We start from the raw sequence: 14,712 nt of genomic DNA on the forward strand, positions 1-14,712 counted from the left end.
AAGCACAGCTTTTTCATCAATGCTATCCTGACTGCTAGAAAATAATTCACATCCTGACTTTCCCCACTGCATCTCCATGCCACTGCCAAATTGCTTCTCATCCACTCTGCATCTACCCTAAAGACCTGGCTGAGATTGAAAACTAACAGTGTTAATAGTTATGGGCACAAACCTTTCCCCCCGCAGCCCTGTGATACATCAGTTTGGTTTGCTCATCTACTAGGTAACTTGTCAAAGTCCTGGTCCATGGCAAGGTACCTTATATAGGCAAAGACCAGAAAATTGACCCTACTGAGCACTGTAATGCATATTGCCACTGAAACTGCTTTCTCCAACATCCAACTGTGCTGACTCTTGAACAAAACACTTTGAGTGCTGTTACATTGGTAAACAAGATGAGAAAGGGACATAAGTAAAGAAAAGAGGATGAAAGATCAGGCAGACACCAAAACAATGATAAAACAGGAAGGAGAAGAAAACACTGAAAATGCGAAAGATGCAAAGGTGGAGGGAAGTGAAAGAAAAAAGTACCAGATGCGCCTTACTGGTACTCCAAGTCCTGCATTGTGTAGAAGGCAAGGCATGGGATTTTCACCTGACTCCCAGAACAAATGCATTTTTATCTCAACCATACCACTAGGGGAGATGCCAAACAGGGGCTTGGTCCTTCCCACGTGGAGGAAGGAAAATCAGCAGTCATGTCTCTCACTCACTACCTAAAGCAAATATGCTATCAGCACTCTGCACAGAGAAGGAGGATTGAAGATGTAAACAGAAAGGAACTAACAATTATATTTAAGTAATTTATTATGAAAACAGAAAAGGAGAACAAAGAGTGGAAGATATATGGAAGTAAAATAAAAGAGGCTAAAGAGATTATCAAGAGAAAAGAACATTGCAATAGGCATTGGGATAATTAAAAATAAATTATTGTGGTATGTTTGTGACAGGCAAGGTAATAAAGAGCATAAGTGTACTAAAGGGTAAAATAGTGGAAGATGAACAGTGGGACAGATGCTTTGAAGTTATTCATGTGTAAAAAGATATTCACTATAGAAAATATTAACAGCATTCCCAATCTTGCTTCTGATTATATTGAGATAAATGTAGAAAAATGTAGCAATCCAACTTCCAAAGTGGTGGAGGATACAGCTAGGTTAATGGATAAAATAGTGGTGAACAATGAAATGAAGTAGAATTGTCCTCTCTGTAGCAATGTTACCAATCATTAGCATTTGTAGCAGAATCATTATTAAAGGCATTCATCTCATTTTTGCCATTATTTTTCTGCAGCTAACTAGTAACAACAGTAACGCATTATCAGGCAATGTATAAAACACCAATTAAAAAAAGAAAGAACTTGCATTTATATAGCATATTTCATGTCCTCACAGCCTCCCAAAATGCTTCACTGCCAATTAATTACTTTCCAAGTGTAGTTTCTGTTGTTTAGTAGGCAAACACAGCAACCAATTTGAGCATTGCAAAGTCCCTCAAATAACAATGAGATGAAGCCAATTAATCTGTTTTGGTGTTGTTGGTTGAGGGATGATTGTTGGCCAGACAGGACTTGACTAAAGTAATCGCTTCTACAATTTGACACAATTTTACTGTGCATTAGACATGTCCAAGATAAGATACATTTGAAGTAGGGTTTAAAACTTTCTGGGGTAAGATTTCCTCTGGTTGCTATGTGTAGCTATGGTAAAAGTATTGGAAAGACTGCTGTTCAGTATTTCTAAACAACTCATAAACACAATCTTTTGGGAGGTGCTTACAATTTCACAAGAAGCAATGGACAGCAAAAACCTACACAAACGCACTTACAATGCTTCTACACATATCGACCAAAGGAATTCTTATCCCTCCTTTTGTTAAAGTAATACAATACTGATGTGAAACTAATGTGATCTACTCGATTAGTATTGACAACGATGCAATCACAGAGGAATTTCAGGTTTTTTAAGTATGATTTTTAAAACTTGAGACTGAAATTATATGCTGGAGGAATCACTATCGTCTGGATGCTGCTGCATATTCAGCCAGTGGTTTTTCCAGAGTCAGATGGCTTGAAATTGCCAGCAGGCCAGTTTGAAGTGCTGGCTCTTTATAAATTAATGGAGCCACTTGAGATTCACATGGACTGAAAATACAATGTTTTAAGAAAAAGGATATGTCTTAATAGGTAGGAGATATGTGGAATTTATTTCAAACAAAATAGATGGGATAGCACCTGTGCAGAAACAACACCCCCTACCCTTCCTTAAGGAGCAACATCTGAATAACTAAATTGTTAATTTATGGAATAGACTGCCACCTAGTGCACTGATTGTATTGAAAAAGGAAAAAGCCAGGGGTAATTTCAGAGGGATACATAGCTTGGTGCTAGAGACTCAGGAAGAAGAAAAATGCTTTGTGCAGGTTCTAAATGAAGGACAAGTTAAAGGAGTTAAATGGCCTTTTTCATTGTTACCTTCTTATCAAACTTTATCTGACTAAAGGCACTTGTTTAAAACTTTCTTTCAGTCAACTTTTACAATAACTGTGTAGCATTTCCCAGGCAAGTGATCTAATTTGTTCCTTTCAAAAAGCATGAATAGTATTGTGAGATGCATTCCAGATCTGAAAATTAAATCCATATAAAGACTGCTGAAAATATCTATAAAGTATTTTTATTAGAAAATTCATAGTCCAGCCTATTTCCATCACATTTGTTAATTCCACAGATGGCCCATTCAGAAATTCATGTCTGCACAGAGTATTTAAAGGGGTGGTGTTGCTATGTTGGGTAGTGTGAGAGCAGACTCAGATTCAAAAGCAGCTGACTCCAAAAAAACTCTGCTGTGATTCCACTATGTTGGTTGCTATGGCAAGTTTGCATTGTAGTGTGTGTTATCAAGGAAGATTTGGTATGAATAAATTAGCAGAGCTCTACATCACTGGGCCCTGATGACATGCTCTCTAAGCTGTTGAATAAGCGAGAAAGGAGATAGCAGAGGCTGTAGCCAGAATGTTTCAATCCTTCTTAAACATACATAATTGTGTCATGGGATTGGTGAGTCATCAATGTAACACCTTTGTTCAAGAAGGGAGAGAAGGATAAACTTGGTAATTATAGACCAGTTGGTCTAATATCAGATAAAATTAATGAGAATTTAGAAATGCATGGGTTAATTAAGGGCAGCATGGATTTGTCAAAGAGAGTGATGTTTGACAAATTTAATAGAAATGACTTATTGGATGGATAGAGAGAATATAGGAGATATAGTGTATATGGATTTTCAGTAGGCGATTGATCAAGTGTATCAAAAGAAGCTTGTTACACAAATTCAGGCAGATGGTATAAGAGGAAATATAGCAACATGGATAGACAATTGGTTGACAGAGAAGAAACCAAAGAGTTAGTGTAAATGGGTGTTGCTCAGATTGGAGAAGGGTTGGAAATGGTGTTCCCTAGGCAAAATCTCAAAATTTGTGGACAACCCCCAGTAGAAGGTTTGACAAACAATGAGGAGGACCGTAAAAGGAAGACATAGACAGATGAAAGATTCAATTTAATGTGGATAAGTGTTAGGAAAAACAAGGAATGGCAATATACGCTCAATGAAAAGGCACTGAAGAATATGGATGAACCAAGCGATCTAGGAGTTCAAAAATATAATTCACTGAACATAAGAACATAAGAAATAGGAGCAGGAGTAGGCCAATCGGCCCCTTGAGCCTGCTCCGCCATTCAATAAGATCATGGCTGATCTGATCCTAACCTCAAATCTAAATTCATGTCCAATTTCCTGCCTGCTCCCCGTAACCCCTAATTCCCTTTACTTCTAGGAAACTGTCTATTTCTGTTTTAAATTTATTTAATGATGTGGCTTCCACAGCTTCCTGGGGCAGCAAATTCCACAGACCTACTACCCTCTGAGTGAAGAAGTTTCTCCTCATCTCAGTTTTGAAAGAGCAGCCCCTTATTCTAAGATTATGCCCCCTAGTTCTAGTACAAGTCGATAAAGCTATAAAAATATGTAAACTGCTTTTAAAAAAGCACCCTCTTAATTAAAGTCTTTATATGCTTAGAGGGGGAGTGATATCCGACTGCTTGGCATCATTTCGATGCAATAATGTTACCATACTTGCTTTGACATGGATTATGTTGCTGCATCATCTAGGTGTCAGCCATGTCTCAGTGGGTAGCACTTTCTCCTCTGATGTTGGAAGGTTGTAGGTTCAAGTCTCTACTCCAGAGACTTGAGCACATAATCTAGGCTGGCACTCCAGTGCAGTACTGAGGGAGTGCTGCACTGTCAGAGGTGCTGTCTTTCAACTCAGTCTCTCAGGTGAAGGTAAAAAATCCCATGGCACTATTGAAAGAAGAAGAGGTGTTCTCCCCAGTGTCCTGGGTAACTGATTATCTGGTCATTATCATATTGCTGTTTGTGAGACCTAGATGTGCAAAAATTGGCTGCCGTGTTTCCTACATTACAAAAGTTCTTCATTGGCTGCAAAGCACTTTGGGACCTCGTGAAAGGCGCTATTTCTCTGTTTCTTTTTATTTTCTTTATTTGCAAAGATACACGAAAAGGCTTGTTAATCACTCTTACACCACAATGCCCTTTAACTGAGTGTTATTGGAGATCAACTTTAAAGATTTGAAGCGTGCTGCGGGCCTGACCTGATCATTTGAAGTACTGTTCACCAAACATCCATCTCATCCCCATCCTACCGTGTTGCTGGAAATAAGACACTTGCAGGCTTCAAAAACAACCGGCTTATTAAATTTTGACGTGACCATCCTTTTCAGCGTCCATTACCTAGCAACCCCCCCGGTGCGTCTTCCTGTTGCTAGGCAGCACACCTATGCATCATCTGCAGTGTCTGCACCGCCTTACATCAGTCACCCAGAGGCGACGGACAGGGATGAACATTCCTACAGCATCAAAAACAATTTAGCTGACTTCCATCTGTGAAGTAACCGCGTTTAGCGGTTGTTGTTTCTTGCAGTCACTCCTGCAGCCAATGGACACTCAGACCGATCGCCCAGATTGCCCGCTGACTGGCGATGGGTGAGATAAGTAAAGTACAACAGCCCCAGCTACTTCTATTAATTCACCCCCTTCCCCCTCCAAAACAAAAAGAAAGTTATGCATGGATTTAAGATGAAAGTTAACGGCCTGCACTGTTAATCGTAATCCAGTCTTCTGTCTAACGAACGAAATTGCTTATCTTTTCGTTAGGTTTTTTTTTGGCATTTAAAGTACACCAAACATCCACCTCATCCCCACCCTAGCCTGTTGCTGCAAATAAGTAGTATATGACACTGGAACCGTAGCACCAGGCGTGAAAGAGAAATGAATGAGGGTCTTTGTCAGGGTGAAAGATAAATAGTAAATGCAGCATCAACCGCTCCATACTCTGGTCCAAGGTCATTCAAGAGTGGGTCTTAAGTGTTTCTTGAATGTGGCACACCAGTCCAGACCACTAGTAATAATTAACTGGTGTTATCTGCTTACTTTATTGCCTAGTGGTGACTAACCAGTGCTCGTGCACTTTTCTACAGCTACTGTCCAAGATAAGCTTTAAAGTGCTATACTTTTGCAAAGTACAATTAGACCTGAGTGATTCAAAAAGGCATGTAAAACTACAGAGATAAGAGAACTATAATGTAATCCACTGTATTTTGGGTTGGGCTGCATTTTCTTACATCATAGATGCGTGTATTATGTTTTAAATTCCATCACCTAGCACTGTATTCAGCCAAAAGAACAGAAACGGTTGTGAAACATCGACACCATTATAAATTGAATTGTTAAAAGGGTATAGAGAGAATCTCAAAGTGGGTTTATACTCCAACTATAGTGTAACATCAAAGCAGTTTCCACTTCATTGCGATATATATAATATGTAATATGTGTAATCTGGTCATTGTTAACGGAGTCAGATCACAGTCCAAACTGAATCTCTCAGCAGTTGAGGGTTTCACCTCTGAAATACATATCCTTTCCGTCAGTGTAGACAAGATCTTAGGTGGTTCGAGTTTATCAATATCAATATCTCTCCCTTGTGATATCCTGTTCTTAATTGATGTTAAATCTCCTCCCACCAATCCTTCTTATACAAACTGGCTGACTCTCCCAGTCCATTCTAGATGATCCCTCTGGAGAATAAAAAATCGCCCTTATCCTTTTCTCTTCCCTTCCCGCCAGCTCTCTCACTGCTCTCCAACGTGTTGGGAAATTACTTCAACCGAGTTGCCATTGTTTATATGTTAATCTAGACAGTAGGTTAATTTACCAGGGGGTGCATCGCAACCAGATTACGGGAGCATTTTGGGATCCTGGGCAGATACACTCCCAAACCACTGATTGCTTGCTCATGGAGTCCTCTTCCCGACAATGTGATTTTCCGCTGGATCAGCGGCGGAGTTCTACAGGGAAGGGGCTCTATCCCTGCGTAACTGCCAGGATCGTGCCCCCGCGGATTTTCTAGTTCTACACATATCTTGTAGCACAATCAATAATCTTGTCTGGGGGAAGGTTTACTCATAAATTGCAGTTGCCTTTGACTGCAGCAGCCCTGAGTGAGATGCAAACTGTGACAAACTTTATAAGCACGTCCTGTTATTTCATGAAACTGACCTGATATGCTATGGGTTGATTTCATGATCACTTTTAAATCCCAACATTTCCTCTTTGCATAATGCATGCACGTGGATAGGTTTTTTTTCATTTAGTGAGCAATTTATTTTCAGTTTTAAATTCACTTCTTGGTAGAAAAGGGATAGATTAAATAGATATGGCAAAACCTGTTGTGTGGGAAGGTGAATTAATAGATGTGAACGATTATTTGCTTGCAGTGTGTGGGGCTTCAGGTACTGTTCAACAATGACCAGATTACACATGTTACAAACCGGCCCCCGTCCTAGCAGATGCACAATTTGTAAAATCAGCTTGTTAGTAGCAAGAAATTGAGTTTGCCGCTTGCCCCTGTAGTTCGGGTTCATAAATCAACTGCTCAGTGTGAAACTCTACTGTACAGAAGGTCCCACGTTCAGTCCTCTGTCGGTGGTAAATTAGCTGATCTCAGGCAGCAAGGGCAATGCTGTTGACTCCAGAGCCCCTATCCTAGGAAGGGAAATATCAGACATGGCTCCCACTCCTGTAGGCTGAGCGGTGACTCCTGATGGAAAGTCCCTAATTATACACATCTGATAAGGAATGAATCGGGCTTGGCTGATCAGGGAACTTTACCAGCACTTACTGCCTGTGCTCACATATAAAGAATGGCCTCTTGGGTGATATGCCCACAGAACTTGTACCCTAGCAAACCAATGACCTGGAGAGAAGCAGCGAGAATTGGAGAGAAAAAGGAAAACAGGTTTTGGATTTGTCCAAATTTACCTATGCCTAAAATTTTCACCAGAACGATTAGTTCATCGATAGTGGAATTCTGATTAGGTTTTAGTGAAGGACAAAGTCCGGTTTTTTTTGTTATAAAGCTTTCATTATTTCAATTAATACCAAGCATGAATGCATAAAGCAATTTATCGTATGCGGGGAACAAATTAGCTTGGAAAATACCGTTGGCGATAGTAGCAAATGAGTGCTCAACACATTCATATAACATTCCATTGTTTGCTGTTTCAGCAGCGGGTTAAAATAAATAGGTCAACACCCATTTAAAACAATGGACGTGCCATGGACACACATTAAGTATTTGACCATTAATATCACCAACATTCATTTTTAGGCAATAATTTTTAGGCTGTGATTGACAATGTTTTGTTGACAAAGTTGTTATCTACTAAAATCTGTATCGTCTTTTGATAGACGATCAAATCGCAGAGGCAAAACATCTGCAAAGAACAGGTTGTCCAGGAATACTGGTATGTGCCACAAAGAGGCTGGGTGTTTATCTGAAAACTATATAACTGATTCAGAATGTTTAAAATTTCTGTTATATTTATCTGAGTTGAAGGTGTGTAATAGAAAAGTTGAAGTTTGTAGATTTAAGTGATTCCAAAAGTATTCAAACACCATGGGACACTGACCTCCAGGAGTTCAGGGTCAGTAACCTCTAGGGGCTTGAGAGGGCCCGGTTGCAAACTGCAGTAACTCAGCATCTCCTGGGGCAATCTGGTCCAGCTGGCTTTCTGGCACCAGGGCAGGCATTGGGGGGATGACAACATATTCCATTCCCTTTGCATGACTGCCCCCTGCTATCTGGCTGCAGCTCAGAACTCCCATTGATCTGCAGGAGAGCAAACTGTTGGACATCTGTGATCAAACTGAAGCCTCTATCCATTCAGTCTTCCATCCTGTCCAAGACGGAGGAAATGGTTGAACCAAAGCCTGCACCGCCCTGGTATGAGCATCCCTGAGAGATGCTAATACTGGTGCCACAGATTCTTGCAGTAGCATCCATTGAGGTGACCACATACATGCTCCATAGTTGACTGCAGAGTGTCTATGCCATGCACCAGAACCCCACACAAGTTGGTGGTGGGCTCCTGCACACTCTCTGACATGTTGCTGAAGCTCCCTGGCTGGCAACCCAATGCATTGAGCAATTTGGTGGTGCACATGAAATCATTTTTCTTTTAAAGGCTAGGTCTCTAAAGTCTGCATCTCTATCCTCTTCAGCTGCACTAGGACGTGAGCTGACCCTGCAGTCATAGAAACACAGGAACAGGAGTAGGCCATTTAGCCCCTCGAGTCTGGTCTGCCATTCAATGAGATCATGGCTGATCTGTGACGTAACTCCATATACCCATATCCCTTAATACCTTTGGTCAACAAAAATCTATCAATCTCAGATTTAAAATTAACAATTGAGCTAACATCAGCTGTTACCTTGGCCGTACTTTCCTACTCTTGCACACTGGTGCTTGGTGAATAACCCAGTGCAGATCCCCTCTAACTCACTATCAATGCCACTTGGGGTGTCGATTTCTGTGCTGGTGCTCAAAAGGGTGAAAGTGAGTGATGGTTTATCTTCTGGAGGGTTCTCCCCCCTCAGTCTGTGTAACTACAACATCTGAGTCACCTGATGGACCTAGAAAAAGGGAACAAGGGTCAGCACGTCATGGCAAGGGTAAGCAGAAGCAGATGAGTGGCAGTGCAATGCACCAACAGGTTGTTATGCTGTGTGTGTGTGTGTGTGTGTGTGTATGTGTGTGAGACAGTTAAGTAGAAAGAGAAAAGGAAGGGAAGTTGTCCAAACACCCTGCTGTGCCTGGCTTCCAGCTTGGCCATCTCCAATGTGGTGTGCCCTCTGTCTGCCAATGATGTCAGTGGTGGCCTCTTCCGGCGATGTCAGTGTCTTCAGAGCATCAAGAAAAATTCAGTCATGCATTATTTTAAAAATTGTTAACCCATTATTAAACGTTCATTGCCTTGGTATACCAGTATACAAATGCTTAAAGCATTCTTCTAAAATTCCTTCCTCTGCTGTTTACATATGTAAGGGGTCTAATGCCTGTTTGCAGTGGCTGCCAGCGAAGCCTGAAAAATTGCGCGACTCGATATCAGCTCGGACGTCTTTCAGGCATCCTTTGGACATGGGACATTGGTCCAGAAGTTGGGACTCATTACGCCCATTTTACAGGCATAAAATGGGCACACCAAGGTCCAATTTCTGCCCCTATGAGTTTTATCTCACCATTTGTAAATCAACAGCCAAGCACAAAGAACTAGATCCCTTAGCCTCTGGAGGGCAACATGGTCTGCATATGTCCAGTAGAATGTTCCAAGATCAGAAATAACAGAAGTATATTGTCATTTTTATCACAGAATTCTATGAGCCATGTGGGACACCTAATGAACAAGGTAGGAAAAGTCAAAATTGCCTACAAGCAAAATGCACTCTATGACAGTTACAGTAAACCTCTCTGCTTGCAGCAGAGCTGTGTAAGTATATCAGTTTATATGGTAATGCTCTTTTCCCCTTTACCAGCCCCTACAAGGCTTTATGTCTCCTGCAATCATTTGGATTTGTGAGCAGCCTAGTCCCAGACCACTACCACTATCACTGTCTGGAAACATCTGACAGTAGCCTGCTATGAATGTCTTACCCAATTTTTTCCCATTTCTTTGGGAGGAGGTGCTTTGTCCTGTGCTTGATGCCTCCTCACATAAGCACTGCTTAAATTAGGAATGCATTGGAGTGGAGAAATCAATTCTATACTTCTGTACATGATGTTGCTGTATGTTGATCCTTCAAAGTGCTGCAAACATAGGTAAAAACAATTGCCAATAATTTAGGTTGCTGTTTATGCCGTTTCTCAGAGGTTTCCGTGGATCTTCTACCGGAGTTACAATGGACAATTTTTTTTTATTCATTCGTGGGATGTGGGCGTTGCTGGCAAGGCCAGCATTTATTGCCCATCCCTAATTGCCCTTGAGAAGGCGGTAGTGAGCCACCTTCTTGAACCGAGGCAGTCCGTGTGCTGAAGGTTCTCCCACAGTGCTGTTAGATAGGGAGTTCCATGATTTTGACCCAGCGACGATGAAGGAACGGCGATATATTTCCAAGTCAGGATGGTGTGTGACTTGGAGGAGAATGTGCAGGTGGTGGTGTTCCCATGTGCCTGCTGCCCTTGTACTTCTAGGTGGTAGAAGTTGCGGGTTTGGGAGGTGCTGTCAAAGAAGCCTTAGTTAGTTGTTTCAGTGCATCTTGTAAATGGTGCACACTGCAGCCATGGTGCACCGATGGTGGAAGGAGTGAATGTTTAAAGTGGTGGATGGGGTGCCAATCAAGTGGGCTGCTTTGTCCTGTATAGTGTCGAGCTTCTTGACTGTTGTTTGAGCTGCACTCATCCAGGCAAGTGGAGAGTATTCCATCACACTCCTGACTTGTGCCTTGTAGATGGTGGAAAGGCTTTGGGGAGCCAGGAGGTGAGTCACTCGTCGCAGAATACCCAGCATCAGACCTGCTCTTGTAGCCACAGTATTTATGTGGCTGGTCCAGTTTAGTTTCTGATCAATGGTGACCCCCAGGATGTTGATGGTGGGGGATTCGGCGAATTATTAACAATTAGGCGAATCACAGCAGAAATTCTATCCCAGTGGGGTGATGAATCACTCTCATGGTTATGTGTAATGATATCATGACCATGGCCCTGAATTCCCTTGCAATCTTCAGCACTTACGCTGTAATTGCGCTAGAACAGGTGAGGAAACTCGTGTTTGGCGCATTAGCCGCTTATCTGACGTTAATGTGCTAGACATGAGTTTCCTCGATCTTTTTGTCAGCTTTGATGACCTGGCCAACCAAACCGCGCCAGGCCCATTTACATCGGAGCATGCCTGGTGGCACTGTGCCTCAGACTTTCCTACTTTTGCGCCACTACTGCCTGGGAAAGATAGACCCATATAAAACGGGTGCAGTTGCTCCTCCAGTCAATTTAGTTAGGCAGAGTGAAGAGTTTGAGAGCTTTGAAGAATCCCCAATGATTCTTGCTGATTTTTTAAATTTTTTTTTATTCGTTCATGGGATGTGGGCGTCGCTGACGAGGCCAGCATTTATTGCCCATCCCTAATTGCCCTCGAGAAGGTGGTGGTGAGCCGCCTTCTTGAACCGCTGCAGTCCGTGTGGTGACGGTTCTCCCACAGTGCTGTTAGGAAGGGAGTTCCAGGATTTTGACCCAGCGACGATGAAGGAACGGCGATATATTTCCAAGTCGGGATGGTGTGTGACTTGGAGGGGAACGTGCAGGTGGTGTTGTTCCCATTGGCCTGCTGCTCTTGTCCTTCTAGGTGGTAGAGTCGCGGGTTTGGGAGGTGCTGTCGAAGAAGCCTTGGCGAGTTGCTGCAGTGCATCCTGTGGATGGTGCACACCGGTGGTGAAGGGAGTGAATGTTTAGGGTGGTGGATGGGGTGCCAATCAAGCGGGCTGCTTTATCTTGGATGGTGTCGAGCTTCTTGAGTGTTGTTGGAGCTGCACTCATCCAGGCAAGCGGAGAGTATTCCATCACACTCCTGACTTGTGCCTTGTAGATGGTGGAAAGGCTTTGGGGAGTCAGGAGGTGAGTCACTCGCCGCAGAATACCCAGCTTCACAGGTGTTTTTTCAACCTGTTTTTTCCCTTCGGTTTTGCACTTGACCGCAGGCCCAACCAGAATTTAAATGCACTTTAAATAATATGGATACAGATATTTACTCTGTCCTGGCAGGAAATAATACATCAGTAAAAATCTAATACAATAAGGTGATGATTGATTTGCATTATTTTTGAGGAAAAAAAAGAAAAAATGCAGTAATAGTATAATTCTAAAAACAAGCACAATAATATTCCCCCCACCCAATTTTATGCCATCCTTTCAGAACATGGGCTCATGTTAGGGTTTCATGGGCACCAGCAACTCAAGTGACCCATTTTCATGTGTATGTGTCAATTGTCTAGTTGACTAAGGAGGGCATTATAGCCAAGCCCAATCCTGTCCTAAACTAATGTCCACACACATACATTTCCCAACAGGGATCTCTCGATGGTGATCAAGGCCGAGAATTTCCTTGGAGCTGCTCGCACTCCACTGCCATAATTTCACGGAAGTGTGGCAGAAGCCCCAATTGCGCACCTAAACAGGGTTTCCGCCGCACTTACGGCATCGGAATGAGAGCAGCTCCAAGGAAATTCCCATCCCAACGGTGGGAAAACTGGCTGATTGTCTATTCTCCACCTGGGGATGCTAAGGTCAGTTGTAGCATTCTCATTGCAACCCCAGCTGACATCAGCTAACTCAGCACAGACTGGGAATCGAACCTGGGTCGACAGATCTGGATTCCTCACTACCACAGGTAATGATGCATTTACAGCCTAGAAAACCATCAGGACAGTTATTGAAAAGAATTAAAACCTGAATTATAATGTAACTTCTTTTCAAACACCTTGTCTGCCAGTCTGATTGACATTGCAGCTGTTCTGGAGAGAAAAAAAAGTATGCAAGACTAAGGGCATTAGTTTAGTCCCACTGAAGAGCACCAAATCTGGCTTCCTAGTGCTGCCATCAAAAAACGATATTGGGACAAATTTCTGTAGAGATGGATGACAGAATTTATTTATGTCATTGTACTAGCCCAGTGAATTAATCCATAGGTTTACAGTTTCTTATTTAATTATAAGTTAGCCAGGGATTTTGTTCAATTCAACAATTTTATTTCCTTCAGGCAATGCTCCAAGATACCTCAAACTCAGCGAACACAAAAAACTCAATAAAAATTTTCAACTAAACAGGTAAATACTTAAGCTGTTTAGCAGTTAAAAATAGATGTACAGCAAAGGACACAAATTTATTAACACATTTTTATAACTATAGCTACTGTTATTGGAATGCAGAACGGCCATTTACACTGTTTCTCTGGGGTTTCTGTAGATCTTCCACCAACGTTACAGAGGGATATCAGGAGAATCCCCACAGATATTTTATCTCATGGTCTCATACATTCATGTGGAAAAAATAGCAATGGCACTGGAGGTATAATATTCATTGCACTTAAAGCACTGGCCCATTTCATAATTTTACTTTTAACTCTTCCAGAGCACTCAAGGACATTTATGTGAAGCTGTTAAGTAAATTAAAAAGCAATTTATAGATTACATTAAATTTTGCAACTCTACTAAAACTTGTTTAGTATTACATAGCACAATTGGGGTTATATTGGCGAAAATCAGTAGTGGGCTAAATTGTCACCTTTAGTATTTCCTGCACAGAGCATCACGTGGCAGGATCACATATCAACAATTCAGGTGCATGTCCGATTTGCAGGCTTACAGGTTTCCATCCATTGTATGGTACGGTATGTTCATTGACAGAAAGCCTCGGTAAAATAACAAAACTGAGTTTTTACATAGCCTTATGCCAAAATATCAGACAGTGGCAGAACTCATATTACTACATTCAAAAACTATTTCTGATTATGATTTAAAAGATCCTGATTATTGAAGGTTGACTGATAGGCAGTCTCTCAAGCATAGCCAATGAACTGAGATCAGTAGTTTGCCATTCATCTCATCAGAGAATCTTATACAAATCTCTTAAGCATTTGTGATCCTGTATTTGAGTATTTCTATTCCAATACAATGCTATAGTTGTAGTGTTTCCGTATCTTTGACAGATACTACTCCACTCGACTTTTATCAGATGTCCCTCTGCCCTATTTTAAAATGCTCATAGATCAGGTACATCTTAGGTCACTTATATTTCCCTTACAATCCCTAATAATTATTTATCCAACACATTCAGCATTCATATCGCTTTCCACAGCAAGATTGATGAATTAGTGTAAATTAATACTAAATTCTGGGCACTTGCATGCCTCATGAGATCTTCATGAAGTCTCTCCGGAATAATTTTTATCATTTCTGCCAGTGTTATGTTGCATCACTAAAAGCACAGTCTTCCAACATCCTGTGCCAAACAACCCTCATAAGCTGACTTGTTCTTTTTGTGCGTGTGCTGGTTGGTAACGTTCATATGTATGTGTGATCACAATATGTGGTGTGATGTGAATAGCTGGCACAACAGCAACTTGCAACTGTTATATTTCATAGAAATATTCATCAGTGTAATTGTGCTGACATAGGTTTTTGTATTGCCATTAAATATACTCACTTAAAACAAAATCATGTCCTTATCAATGTTTAACTGGCCTCTATATAGAACTATATTTTGATACCATATAATTAGTGTGGTGATTAGTACTTTGGCACCTAGTGAAT

At 41.5% G+C, this 14,712-nt stretch overlaps 1 protein-coding gene across 1 annotated transcript in view; it reads left to right on the forward strand.

Moving 5' to 3' along the window:
• The window catches only part of LOC137299689 (sperm microtubule associated protein 2-like), a 142,300-nt gene that overhangs the window by 98,618 nt on the left and 28,970 nt on the right, over positions 1 to 14,712 (forward strand). Inside the window, exons 3-4 of the mRNA XM_067968628.1 lie at positions 9,786 to 9,821; positions 13,161 to 13,227. Of these exons, the coding sequence (XP_067824729.1) occupies positions 9,786 to 9,821; positions 13,161 to 13,227 (103 nt within the window). The remainder of the gene's footprint in view (positions 1 to 9,785; positions 9,822 to 13,160; positions 13,228 to 14,712) is intronic.

This window comes from Heptranchias perlo, chromosome 29 (genome assembly GCF_035084215.1).
Source record: "Heptranchias perlo isolate sHepPer1 chromosome 29, sHepPer1.hap1, whole genome shotgun sequence".
In the NCBI taxonomy this organism is placed as follows: Eukaryota; Metazoa; Chordata; class Chondrichthyes; order Hexanchiformes; family Hexanchidae; genus Heptranchias; species Heptranchias perlo.